At 38.0% G+C, this 13,245-nt stretch overlaps 2 protein-coding genes across 6 annotated transcripts in view; one reads left to right on the forward strand and one right to left on the reverse strand.

Moving 5' to 3' along the window:
* Positions 1-3,880, forward strand: part of LOC106881151 (neurofilament heavy polypeptide) — an 11,909-nt gene extending 8,029 nt beyond the window's left edge. Inside the window, exons 3-5 of the mRNA XM_014931435.2 lie at positions 1,304-1,514; positions 1,602-1,760; positions 1,911-3,880. Of these exons, the coding sequence (XP_014786921.1) occupies positions 1,304-1,514; positions 1,602-1,760; positions 1,911-3,829 (2,289 nt within the window). The 3' untranslated portion in view covers positions 3,830-3,880. The remainder of the gene's footprint in view (positions 1-1,303; positions 1,515-1,601; positions 1,761-1,910) is intronic.
* A 4,573-nt stretch (positions 3,881-8,453) lies between these two features.
* Positions 8,454-13,245, reverse strand: part of LOC106881147 (mpv17-like protein 2) — an 8,029-nt gene continuing 3,237 nt past the window's right edge. For all 5 annotated transcript variants that reach the window (XM_014931430.2, XM_014931428.2, XM_014931427.2 and 2 more), the window contains exon 2: positions 8,454-10,544. In XM_014931430.2, coding sequence (XP_014786916.2) covers positions 9,951-10,544 — 594 coding nt within the window. In that variant the 3' untranslated portion in view covers positions 8,454-9,950. The remainder of the gene's footprint in view (positions 10,545-13,245) is intronic.

A 13,245-nucleotide genomic window follows, 5' to 3' on the forward strand; every position in this document is an offset into this window, starting at 1 on the left:
AATACCATAATTTTGAATAAGACTCTGCTTTCTACCTTCATACTCAAAGCAAATTTTTAAGTCTTTTCTTTATTAATTTCACCAATTCTATTTTGAGATGGTAATTTGTCAAAATAAAAGAAGCGGTATCACCTTTAAAAAAAAAAAAAAATCGATCTCCGTGGCAAGAAAACCATTTTCTTAGGCCAACTATGTGACAGTATTGGCATAGACTGGCATTAATTGTTTGATTTTGAAATTTCCTACCATATTTTTTTTTAAATGTCCAGCTTACACTACATTATAAATCTTTAGCCACAGTAATTAGAGAATAGGAGTGATGGTGGGGGAGTCGGAGAGGATAGAAGAAATTATTTGCAGCAGTTGTGAAGTGTAGGCTAGATAAGGAAGCAGAGTATTTTGCAAACGACTTTTGCATGAATTATTTTGCTGGTATGAGCTTGATCAATTAAAGCATTTCAGGGGAGTAACTTGACAGGATTTGCTCCTAACAGCTTGAAATGTTCACTACACTCATATATTTTTCTGTGGGTTTGTCTCAACTCTTTAGCATTTAAAGTGGCCATATCCAGCCGAAATGTGTGTGCATCACGTACTGTTTTATTGTTTTTAAGATGCTTCGAAATATTGTTGACGAAGGAGTGAATCATATTGAGTATACTTCATTATGGAAATTTTTTTTACGAGTTTCAGGTAGCCCCAGGATGCTTACCACTACAGTAAACTTAATTACTGTTGTAATGAAAGATGGGGTAAATTAATTGTGCATTTCTATGAAAGCAAAGAATGTGTATTTTTGTTTAAATAGGTTTGCTACATGCAGTTTTGGGCATTATATGCCTAGATCCTTGTGTTAGTACAAAGAATTTTGTAATGAATAGACTATCCATTACATTCTTATTAATAAGGTAGATCTGCAATAGCATATCTTTTTGTGTCTTCTAGTTGAATTGTCTGTATCAGTCTCAATTTAGCTGTCAAACTTTTTTTACACTGAGTGAATTACACTAAACTTATTCCTCATATTACTGTAAATCATTATTACTAGTTTTATCTCTACTTCAAAATTATTGCTGGTTGGCTCTTGATATGTTGTGCTATTTACTAGTTCATGATTTTGTGTGGTTACTGTGATTGCACATCTTCACCGGCAAATAATTTGCATTTGGTGCTGAACTGGCTTTGATTACATTTTTCTTGAGATGTTATCTATTATGTGAACATGCTGCTTAATTTTGAATAAAAGGTTTTTCTTCTAGGGTGTTGCCACTGAAATTTATTTCTTATATTTATTTGCATACAGGGTTATGTTTTCCGAATTACGGGTGGAAATGACAAACAAGGCTTTCCCATGAAACAAGGTATCCTGACAGCTGGACGTGTCCGCCTTTTACTCTCTAAGGGACATTCTTGTTACCGTCCACGACGAGAAGGTGAGAGGCGCAGGAAGTCTGTGCGTGGCTGTATTGTTGATGCCAATTTGAGTGTTTTGAGCTTAATTATTATCAAGAAAGGTATGTATTCCAAGTTTTCTTTCTCTTTCTCTCATTTAAATTTTTCAAGTGTTTGTTGATGGTTCATTTGACTTATTTCTTTTTCAGGTGAGCAGGAAATTCCTGGTCTTACTGATATTACCATCCCACGTCGTCTTGGTCCCAAGAGAGCTGGTAAAATTAGGAAATTGTTTAATCTTTCTAAAGAAGATGATGTACGAAGATATGTTGTACGTAGACCAATCCCTCTCAAGGAAAACACCAAGCGTAAGTATTTTGCTTGCAGTGTTTATGTAATCAGTGTGTAGCAATTATATACACTACATATTAATTGCCTTTTTAAATGAATTTATGCTTAAATTAAGGTAATAATTCTAATTTTTTTTCTCTCTCTCTCTTTCCCTCTTCTATTTTCAGGTAAGAGCGCACTCTCTAAGGCTCCGAAAATTCAACGATTAGTGACACCTTTAGTGTTGCAAAGAAGGAGACATCTTCGTAGTATGAAGGCATTGAGATTTGCAAGAAAGCGTGAAGAAGCTGCAGATTATGCTAAGCTTCTGGCTTTGAGAATGAAAGAGCATAAAGAGAGGCGCCGTGAACGAAAACAATCATCAATTTCTAAGAGTAGGAGTGAATCACTTGCTAAGGATGCTGCTAAAGTGGCTGCTACTGTTGCTAGTATTCAGAAAAAGCAACAGCCACAGAGTAAGAAAAGGCCGAGCCCAGGAGATGCCAGTAAAAGTGGTGGCCAGAAATCAGTCCTTCATACTCCTGCTAAGATAGCCAAAGTTTCCAAGCCAGCTCAAGCAGCAAAGGGTGCTAAGGTTACAAAGCAAGGCAAACCAGCAGCAGGAGCAGGAAAGGCAGCTAAAGGTGTTAAGGGAGTGGCCAAGGGTGCGGCTAAGCCTGTTAAACCAGCTGTCAAAGCAGCAGCTAAGCTTACTAAAGCTGCTAAAGGTATGACAAAACCAGCTCAGCCAACTAAGAGACCTAAACCTACACAGGAAGTTGCAGCAGTAGCAGCCAAAAAAGCTAAGCCTGGTAAAGAAGCTCCAAAAGTTTCTGCCAAGGGAGCAGCCAAACCCTCTAAGCAGGCTCAACCAGCTAAAGCAACCAAACCACCAAAGGTTGTTGGCAAAGGAGTTCAGCCAGGTAAAGCTGCTGGAAAGGCTGCAAAGCAGGCACAGCCTGTTAAAGCTGAAAAGGTTATTAAGGCAAAAGCTGCTAAGCCAACTCAGGCTGCCAAACCAGCAAAGGGTGTTCAACCTGCAAAAGGTCAGCAAGCTAAGGTAGCAAAGGGTGCTTCGGCTAAGGCTGCAAAAGGTGTACAGCCCGCAAAGGGGGCTCAACCGGCTAAGGCTGCAAAGCCATCTCAGCCTACTAAAGCTCAACCAGGTAAGGGTGCAAAAGTGACCCAACCAGGAAAAGCTGCAAAGGTTTCCCAACCTGGTAAAGCTGCTAAAGTATCTCAGCCTGGTAAACCAACGAAGGGAGGTCAGCAAGGTTCCGGTGCACAGCCAGCTAAACAGGCTCAACCTGCCAAGCAGCAGCAAGCTAAGCCAGCTAAACAGGCACAACCAGGCAAAGGTGCTGCTCAGGTTCAGTCTAAATCTGCCAAGGGGACAGCACAAGCACAGCCTGTTAAAGCTACTAAACAGCCACAGCAAGCTGCTAAACCGGCAGCAAAACAGTCCCAGCCTAAGCAAGGTCAAACACCTAAGCAGGGTCAGGCACCAAAGGGTCAGCCTGCTAAACAAGGTCAAACCCCAAAGCAGGCTCAGACTCCTAAGTCAGACAAAGCACCAAAACAGGCTCAGACTCCTAAGTCAGACAAAGCACCGAAACAGGCTCAGGCTCCTAAATCAGATAAAGCACCGAAACAGGCCCAGACTCCAAAAACTGATAAGGCACCAAAACAGGCCCAGGCTCCAAAATCAGATAAAGCTCCAAAACAGGCTCAGGCACCTAAAACAGATAAAGCTCCAAAACAAGCTCAGGCTCCAAAGTCGGATAAGGCACCTAAACAGGCTCAAACTCCAAAGCAGGGTCAGCCTCAAAAACAAACTCAACCCCAAAAACAAGCCCAGCCAGCTGCTAAGACACCGAAACCAGCTCAGGCTGCAAAGCAGACGCAACCTGCTGCGCAGGCCCAGCCAGCTGCCAAATCACCCAAGCCAGCACAAGCTACAAAACAGGCACAACCTGCTAAACAGGCCCAGCCAGCTGCCAAGTCACCCAAACCGGCTGCAAAGCAGGCTCAATCCCCTAAACCTGCTCAGTCTACACCTAAATCTGCATCTGGCGCTCAGAAACCTGCTGCAAAGAAACAGAAGTAATTTACTTCTACGGTGTTATATATCAAAATAAATTCTACTCTTTTAAAATTGTCTTGTGGTTTTTGTTTTTCCTTCATATTTGTATTCTACTATAATCACCTTATAGGTTGCATGAAGATGAATATCTCATTCTGAATTATCATTGCTGCAGTTTCATGAAGATTATTATGCATTTTAAAGAAAGGACTACTCCAGGTAGACCCAGCAAAGTAGCAACTATTGAATCTATATCTTAGTTTATGGTTAGAAAGGCAGCTGGATTATCAGAGATAATGAGATGCTTGTCATTTGCATGTTTAATCAGTGCTTGATGAGTTCATAACCAGTGACTACAACAATGAAGACTCTCTGGAGATTTCTTATAAACTCATGACCAAGGTTGTGGCACAACTTTAGGAAGAGTTAGTATTGGATACCACTAATGCTTTTTCATCTTAGTGGAACAACTGCAGGAGAAATTCTTAAAGGTAAGCTATATCTAGCAGTTGATCTGGAGGAGGATCACTAGTGTGAGATTCTTTTTTTTTCTGTTTGGCTGACAATTTTCAATTTGTTAGAATTGATTTTGTAATCAGTGTAATGTTCTATATGCTAATTTTTACCATAAATCGAAGTGTAGTTTTAAAGTTTGCAAATTGGTTGATTTTAGCCAATTATGAGCTGCAGACATATTTGTACCTGTTTGCATAGTAACGAGCCAAGCATAAAGATTTGTCTGTGAGACAGTATGTGTTGGCAAAGATATTGTGTGTGAAAGCATATGCTTCAATGATATGTTTTGTTGCTTGTATCCTGGTTGAAATGTGCTAAGGTTAATAGCCATTCTGAATGTAAAATAGTTGATTTATTTGGTTTCATATTATAACAGGTTGCAGATCTTGTTTTTTTTTACTTGGTGGTAGGCAATCTTACAATACCAGTTCTGAAGCTGTTACTTACTGCACATGTGTTTATAAGTTGGCATGTGTATGTAAGAGAGATAACTGAAATTATTTTTATTTCCTTTTTATAGTGTGTGTCACTGAATCCATTCACACACACACATACATAACCTGCGTGTGTGTGTCACTGTAGCCATTCATACATACATGCATAACCTCTCTCACACAAAAGAACTTCACCACACTGTCTGTTTCGCATACATGCTATTAAAAGGAAATAAAAATAATCTGTTATCTGTCTCTCTCCGACACACATGCCAACTTCAAAAGAAATCGCGCTCTCACTGTCTCTTTCACTTTTACAACGTCGTTTCCCTCCAATACTTTTTACAGAAAAGGCCAATGTGATGTAAATAAACACGTGGTGTATAGCTTCAGGACTGGTATCGTAAGATCGCCTGAAACTTTAAAAAAATTTTCCTGGTAAAAGTGAAAGGTCTTCTGAGATTCAGCTTGGATAACTACATTAATGCACTGAATTTTAAACTTTGAAATTCCCACAGCTGCAACCAAACAGAAATGGCCCTCTTAGTGTAGGTCCGTGATTCCCAACATGGGGCATGGTAATATTTTGGTGAGGGATGCATAGGGTTATGTTAAACTTGGACTTTTTGTGCATGATGTTTAGTATACAAATAAGAGAAACTGGTTAATTCGAGAATGAGTTATTAAAAAAAAAATTATATAGGCGCAGGATTGGCTGTGTGGTAAGTAGCTTGCTTACCAACCACATGGTTCTGGGTTCAGTCCCACTGCGTGACACCTTGGGCAAGTGTCTTGTACTATAGCCTCAGGCTGAAAGAATTCCGTCGTATATATATATGTCTGTGTTTGTCCACCTCAACATCGCTTGACAACTGATGCTGGTGTGTTTACGTCCCCGTAACCTGGCGGTTCGGCAAAACAGACTGATAGAATAAGTCCTGGGGTCGATTTGCTCAACTAAAGGTGATGCTCCAGCATGGCTGCAGTCAAATGACTAAAACAAGTAAAAGAGTAAGAGTATCTCTTCAGTGGACAATTTTATCAAATTTTTTACACTTTAGAGACAACAGGTCGTTTTCAGCATATTCATAAGATCTGATGTCACTAAAGAGGGAATAGGATTATTTCCTTTGATTTAGTGGTATGTGAAAACGTAGGTAATTACAAATGTGTATGTAGTAAGGAACTGGTCAGTACTGAAAGCAATGCCATCTTAATATCCTATGGAGAAATAAACTGACCGCAAACTTATGTGTTTAAAAGTACTGACACTTTTATCTCTGGCAACAACAAATCTAGGTACACGAGAAAAATGTGCTGCTGCAGGGTGTTGATAGGGCGGTCCAGATGGACTACATGTAATCTGAACCTTTCCCCCCTTGTTTTATTTTCTTTTTTTACGGAATCCCACGTTTTAGGCTATGGAGATTCCGATTCTGAAAAAAAAAATTTTCAAAATTTCGATTTCCTCCCCCGGTTTTTATATAGATCCACAGGGTAAACCTAAACCTAACACTGGTTTTGTGAGATTTGGCTGTTATTTCTAGCATGTAAATAGCCTGCTTGGGGGGGGGGGGGTCATTGAAATTTTTCAAAAAATTTTTTTTCAGAATCGGAATCTCCATAGCCTAAAATGTGGGATTCTGTAAAAAAAATTAATAAATAAGGGGGGGGAAGGTTCAGATTACATGTAGTCCATCTCTACCAATAGGGCAATAAATGGTGTTTGCAGGATGGAGGAATAGAATGGAGTGGAAGTAAGGGGTTTTCAGTTCATCTTAACTTCCAAGAAAATGGATATTTCTTAATGAAATTCTCTACAAATATACTGATGACATAGGAATTTTGGGGGTAAAATAATTAGGGGCTATTTTTGAGAACTGTTCCGCACTTGTGGATGTTTCTGAACAAGTCGTCCATATTCGTTTCATTTTCTGTTTTGTGCATCTGTGGATTTCTACTGAAGCAACAAACAGGCAATGAAGCCCTCACCAGAAAACTCATTATGCTAAAAATAACAGTAAGAGGTCTGGTACACTGAAAAATATTAAGACGACTTATCTGTTGCATACTATTCTTTTTCACTTTAAGTAAATTCCCAGGTAAACGTTTCTAATAGAAAGGCAGAAGATACCGAAAGCAATAATAAGGAATATACATGCGCAGTTAAGTATAGAAGTGTAAAGCATAATTTGTTATATAATTCCCCGTTTGAACTTTTTTAATTACATATGTGTGTGGTAGAAATCTGTGGATGCACAAAACTGAGAAAATGAAACAAATATAGACAACTTCAGAAACACCTGTGAATAGGGAACAATTCTCAAAAATAGCCTCCAATTGTTTTCCCCACCAAATTCCTGTCCTCTGAATCTACATAGTCTGAGGTATGTTTGTAGAGAATTTCATTAAAAAATATCCATTTTCTTGAAAGCTAAGACAAATTGAAGTGGACTCCTGTGAAATACGCCTCCCCCTCCTAAAACACTTTCCCCCAAAAATTTTGTATATTCAGAATCTACGTGATATAACACATTCGTAGATAATTTCATTAAAAATATCCATTTTTCTGAAAGTTATGATCATCCAAAGTTGAGGGTGCAGAAATTTGTAGTTATGCCGATTCAAAAAATATGGTAGTGCAAGTAAAAAAAAAGTCCATCAATATTCAGAGGAATATTTAAAATATGGATTAATACCCACTATCCACGATAAACTGTCACCAAGTTATGGGTGAAAAACTCAGATCTTGTGAATTTTCCGAAGTCCTCCCCCCACCTCTTGGAAAAGATAAAGTAAAGTGTAAGAGCAGTGAATGTTATAAAAACAAAAAAATTCCACAAGCAGTACAATTTGTTTTATGAACTTGTAACATGATACATATCTTTTGTAAATTTTAAAGATTTATATCGCAAGAAAAATAGAAGTTGTACAAAAATAACGCTTCTTACATGGCCAGTTTTGACTTCATTCGTCATAAGATCACACAGTACACAATAGTTTGGATTCATAAGATCAAGTACAAATAACTTTACATTGAATTTTCCTTTTTTTTGTCTAGATATGTAACACAATGTCTGACTGTTTCAGAAATATGTGTACATTCTTATTTCTTATTCTCATCAGTGAACAAGTGATTGTTTCATCAGAACTTGATATACAATGAATCTGCAAATACCTATGAAAATGGTAAGGAGGGGACTCCTATGTCAGTCTGCTTGTCAGAATTCCCTATTGTCTTATTGCAAAGGATATCAGTCTTATATATGCCTAAGCAAATGAGATGGTGATGACTGCAATGCCTTTTGATTAGGTGTTTGCCCTTTTTGTGGGGAGGGGGGAGGATTTAAGGGACTGTACACATCGCCTTTACAGGATCCCTGAGACCTATTAAATATATTCAGGATCTTTTCTGTTGCTGTCAAAGTTTTTGAAACTAAGTGAAAACTTTCAAACTTGGTACATTGATGTAATTTTTCACACTGAATCTAATTTTGTTATTCACTTGTTCCAAAAAATTTTAGGAAATGTTACAGAAGTTTGAACTTTAATTTTTACCCAATCAGAAAACAGGATTTGGAAGATGGCATTTTGTGAGTGTTAGCTGTCTCTGACATTATGAAGACAAACTTGTAAAAAGTTTTACTGAATAAAGTCGTGAAATGTTGGAACAGGCATGTAAACAATATAAAAAGAAATCCTCAAGGAATTTTTTTTATTTTTTGCAAAAAATTACAAAAGTACAAACTACATTAAATTACAAAACAAAAATAGTTCATTTCATGTAAATAATTGATACATTTTTTGTAGCAAAAATTAAAAAACAAAAGTTTGAGATACAGTCTAGAAGTTTTTTCTCAAACAAATTAGAGTTTTATTTCCTGTGCCACATATTATAACCATAAATTTCAAGAATGTCAGAAGTCACTGAAAATTGTGTTTCCTGGAGGAACTGATTGACATATGCATTCCCCCAGTGTATTACGATTCCGACATGGCACCATATAAAGAAAAACATGTCTGGTCTCACAACACACTCCTCTGAAAACCTGTTCAGGTAGCAAGCACCTTCCCCAATTGTATTTACACTTTGAGAAGACTGCTTCATTTATCTCAACAAATTTCCCAGGACTGTTTATCTGAACTGGGCTGTGGAGTAGGTCCTCCATACATATTTCACGAGCATAGCTATTGTAATCCCCAGTTCTTCAACACAAAGCCAGACTGAAGTCAATTCCTTGACCCATGAGTAAAGGGGAAAAAAAGCAGTACTGTCCTAAGAGGAAGAGTGCTGCCTTCCATCAATGTATTTTTTCTGGCAGACAACCTTTTTGGGAGCACCAACTGTAAATTTTCCCATAAAGCTTCTTGTTCATATGGTGTCTTTTTCTACATAATTTTCTTTTAAGGATAACAACCTTCTCTTGTAAGTAAGAAACCACATCTGCCTAGGTTTTCAATTTCTCCATCATATTTGAAAGGTTAAATGAGCTGGTTGCAGTCATGCATCTATTTAGGTTGAAGAAGTCCAGGAAATCACAGAGTTCAAAATTATGAAAATGAGGTAGTGAGAGGACAACAACAACAACAAAAAATATTTGTTCATTTCTCAAAAGAACAGGTGAAAATGACAAAAATGAGGTAGTACAAACTCAGAAAATAGGCATTTGTGAAAGAAAATAGTTAGGTAAAGATAATACATGTGGTTGGTGTTTTAAGGAAACTATACCTTGGCTTGTTACTATGGAAACCGGAACCAATATGCCTGTGGCTTTTGATTGGTTAAAATTACCCAAAATTTGTAAACTTCAAAAGTTATTAACTTTTTATGTATTAATTTATTGCAAAAATGAATTTCATTTCCATAATTAGCATATAAAACCACGTCAATACACTAAATCTGACAACAATAAGAACAAAATTTTAAAAAATGAAAACTGACAACAGAAAAGGTCCCATATTCACCTTTAACAAAATAAATAATGTTATAAATTTTTTTTTATTACACATATATCACAGGTTTAGGAAAAATTGGAGTTGTGGCAAATATTTTATTTTGATTTGCTATTCGCCAATTAAAGGATATTTATTTACATATGTCTGTGTGTGTTCAAATATCTTATATCTCAAAGTATCGACATTTGAAAGAAAGGCACTTTATATATTTTCATCAAATTTCACTTTTATTTTTAATATCAGTCAGAAACCTTATCAGTTCTATATTTAATATAAGAATAATAAATATCAAATCCAAACGATACTGAATTATCAAATAAAACACGAAATTTAAGTGGTATGAAAGCAAAATTAATCACTTGTACTGGAGGCCAAATTAGCCATTCAGAAAGTAACAAAGTTTTTCCACAGTTTTTGTATTCAGTTAACATTTTGTCAAATGAAGAATTTTCTAGAATTCCTAGTGATGATAAAAATAGAAAAATACCTATCGGTGTACCTATAGTTTGGTCAAATAGTAGTTTTTTGGCAACTACACGAACTGAAGAACCTGGGAAAAGATAGTCTATCAGGTGATACCAATAATGGCTTGGGGGTCCCAATATTAAACCAGTAATACTGATGTGTAGAGTCCGATCTTTGTTCCATGTTTGCTGTCGCTGAATTGAAAGTTCATAGAATTGTTGAACAGAATCTCCACCTGCTGCTGATGTTATACTAATGGCTGTATTAGTCAGGAGAAGGTATTTCCGTGAAAACAACAGCTGCACACCGGATACTACTTTATGGTATATTCTTTTGCGTGCACCAACAAAAACAGTCATAGTTTCGAACTGGAAAACATAAACAGTTTTGTTTACATTCACAACAGTGATAAAAATTTTAGATCTGAGTCATCATTTAAAAACTATTTTAAATAATTCATACTAAGAAATTGGTAGTCATTCCAGAAAAAATATATGAACTAGAAATAATAACCAAACCTTCCTCAACTCCCGTTACATGGTCTTAAAAAAGGACATCAATCATGTAGCCCCAGATACAATCTCTACAAATAGTCGCAACTTGAATGCTTTCTATTTTATAGATCTGCCCGATCAAAGCTAAACAATTTAACAATAAAGAGATAAAGGTGACAGTGGGATGGGCAACAGACACATCAATGATAGAGATGCATGATGTGAGGGTAGAAAACTAATATGGGCGTCAGAGGGGCATGAAGTTATGAAAGAGAACAGTGGTGTAGGTTACACAGCAGGGCAGATATGCATGTGTGTGTGCGTATGGACACAAATATACATAATTTTAACATCCATTTTGTTATGCCTGAGCAGGCAAGTGGGTCAACTGAGTTGATTGGTAATATGCTAGTCAACACGGTCCTTTGATATCTTCTTTGTGAGGTGAGATTTAGATTTGACTTCGCCATGTCACTCACACCTCCCTTAGTCTCCCTCTTCTACAGGTGCCAGTTCTTTGAGCGCACGGCACAACTTTATACAACTGTCCTCCTTGCGTGCGGGTGTATACATATACTTATTATGTACATATAAATTCAAATAAGTTATTATCTTTAAAATGCACTGGCATGTAGAAAGCACCATTCGAGCATGACTGATGCCAGTGCCACCTGACTAGCACCCGTGCTGGTGGCATGTAGAAAGCACCATTCAAGCGTGACCAATGCCAGTGCCACCTGACTAGCACCTGTGCTGGTGGCATGTAAAAAGCACTGTTCGATCATGCTCAATCCCTGGGCCACCCGACTGGCTCCTGTACCGGTGGCATGTAGAAAGTACCCACTACACACTCAGAGTGGTTGGTGTTTAGAAGAGCATCCAGCTGTAGAAACCTTGCCAAATCAGATTGTAGCCTCCTGGCTTGCCAGTCTTCAATCAAATCATCCAACCCATGCGAGCATGGAAAGAAGATGTTAAATGACGATGATATATATATATGTATATATTATCCAAAATATATAGTATTTTCTTTTTCTTAACATAAATGATAATATACCCATATCCATCAATGTAAAGCTAACATATTTTAGTATTTCACTGATACACTGGATAAAACTGGGGAATTTGGATGCTGACATCCTTTTAAGGTATTTATATCCTTGAAATAATTATATATATCATCATCATCATCATCATCATCGTTTAACGTCCGCTTTCCATGCTAGCATGGGTTGGACGATTTGACTGAGGACTGGTGAAACCGGATGGCAACACCAGGCTCCAGTCTGATTTGGCAGAGTTTCTACAGCTGGATGCCCTTCCTAACGCCAACCACTCAGAGAGTGTAGTGGGTGCTTTTACGTGTCACCCGCACGAAAACGGCCACGCTCGAAATGGTGTCTTTTATGTGCCACCCGCACAAGCCAGTCCAGGGGCACTGGCAACGATCTCGCTCGAAAATCCTACAGGAGCCAGTCAGGCGGTACTGGCAACGGCCACGCTCAAAATGGTGCATCTCATGTGCCACCCGCACAAGAACCAGTCCAGGGGCACTGGCAACGATCTTACTTGGCTTGCCGGGTCTTCTCACGCACAGCCCATTTCCAAAGGTCTCGGTCCGTAGTCATCGCCTCGGTGAGGCCCAATGTACGAAGGTCTTGCCTCACCACCTCAGCCCAGGTCTTCCTGGGCCTACCTCTTCCACGGGTTCCCTCAACTGTTAGGGTGTGGCACTATATACACTGGTACGAACATGATATCTTTAAGATAGCATGTATTAAATTGATTTGATATCATTGTATCAGATATTTCCATAGTGATAGTCCTATAAGTATACATATTCATGTGGAGGAGCACTGGCAAGACATGCAAAATGAAGAAAGCTTGAATGTCAATAATAATGTAAAATAGAGCTATAAGATGAAATGCAATTATCTTAAAAGAATGTGCATTTATAAAGTAATGCAAAATTACTACCTAACTACTGCCTAAATTTTAACAATATCGGGTGGTGTGGGTTTATGGTCTTGTCACTCACATCATAAATCAGGTAGTTCATGAAGGAGTCATACCCAATGATTGGTTGTAGCAGTACCATAGTCAACTGCTACAAGGGTAAAGGTGATGCTTTAGACAGAAATAACTACTGGGGTATCAAATTATTGGCTCAAGTGATGAAAGTTACAGAAAGGGTCATAGCCCAACTAATTAGGGAGAGAGTTAGCCTAAATGAAATGCAGTTTGGTTTTGTACCAGGCAGAAGCACCACTGATGCTATATTTCTGGTAAGGTAACTGCAGGAGAAATATCTAGCCAAAGATAAACCTCTGTACTTGGCTTTTGTTGACTTGGAGAAAACCTTTGACAGGGTCCCCCGATCCTTTATCTGGTGGTCAATGCAGAAACTAGGGATAAACGACAGTAGATTGATTACATTATGTTATCAAAGTTGTGTGAGATTAGGCTATTATTTCTAGCATGTGGCTAGCCTGCTTGAAGGCCTGCTTTTTTTTTCTGTAGTTTCAGCTCAGAGCTGCGGCCTTGTTGAAAAATTGAAATTTTACAATGAAGGGGG

The sequence above is a fragment of the Octopus bimaculoides genome, chromosome 4 (genome assembly GCF_001194135.2).
Source record: "Octopus bimaculoides isolate UCB-OBI-ISO-001 chromosome 4, ASM119413v2, whole genome shotgun sequence".
NCBI classification, from domain to species: Eukaryota; Metazoa; Mollusca; class Cephalopoda; order Octopoda; family Octopodidae; genus Octopus; species Octopus bimaculoides.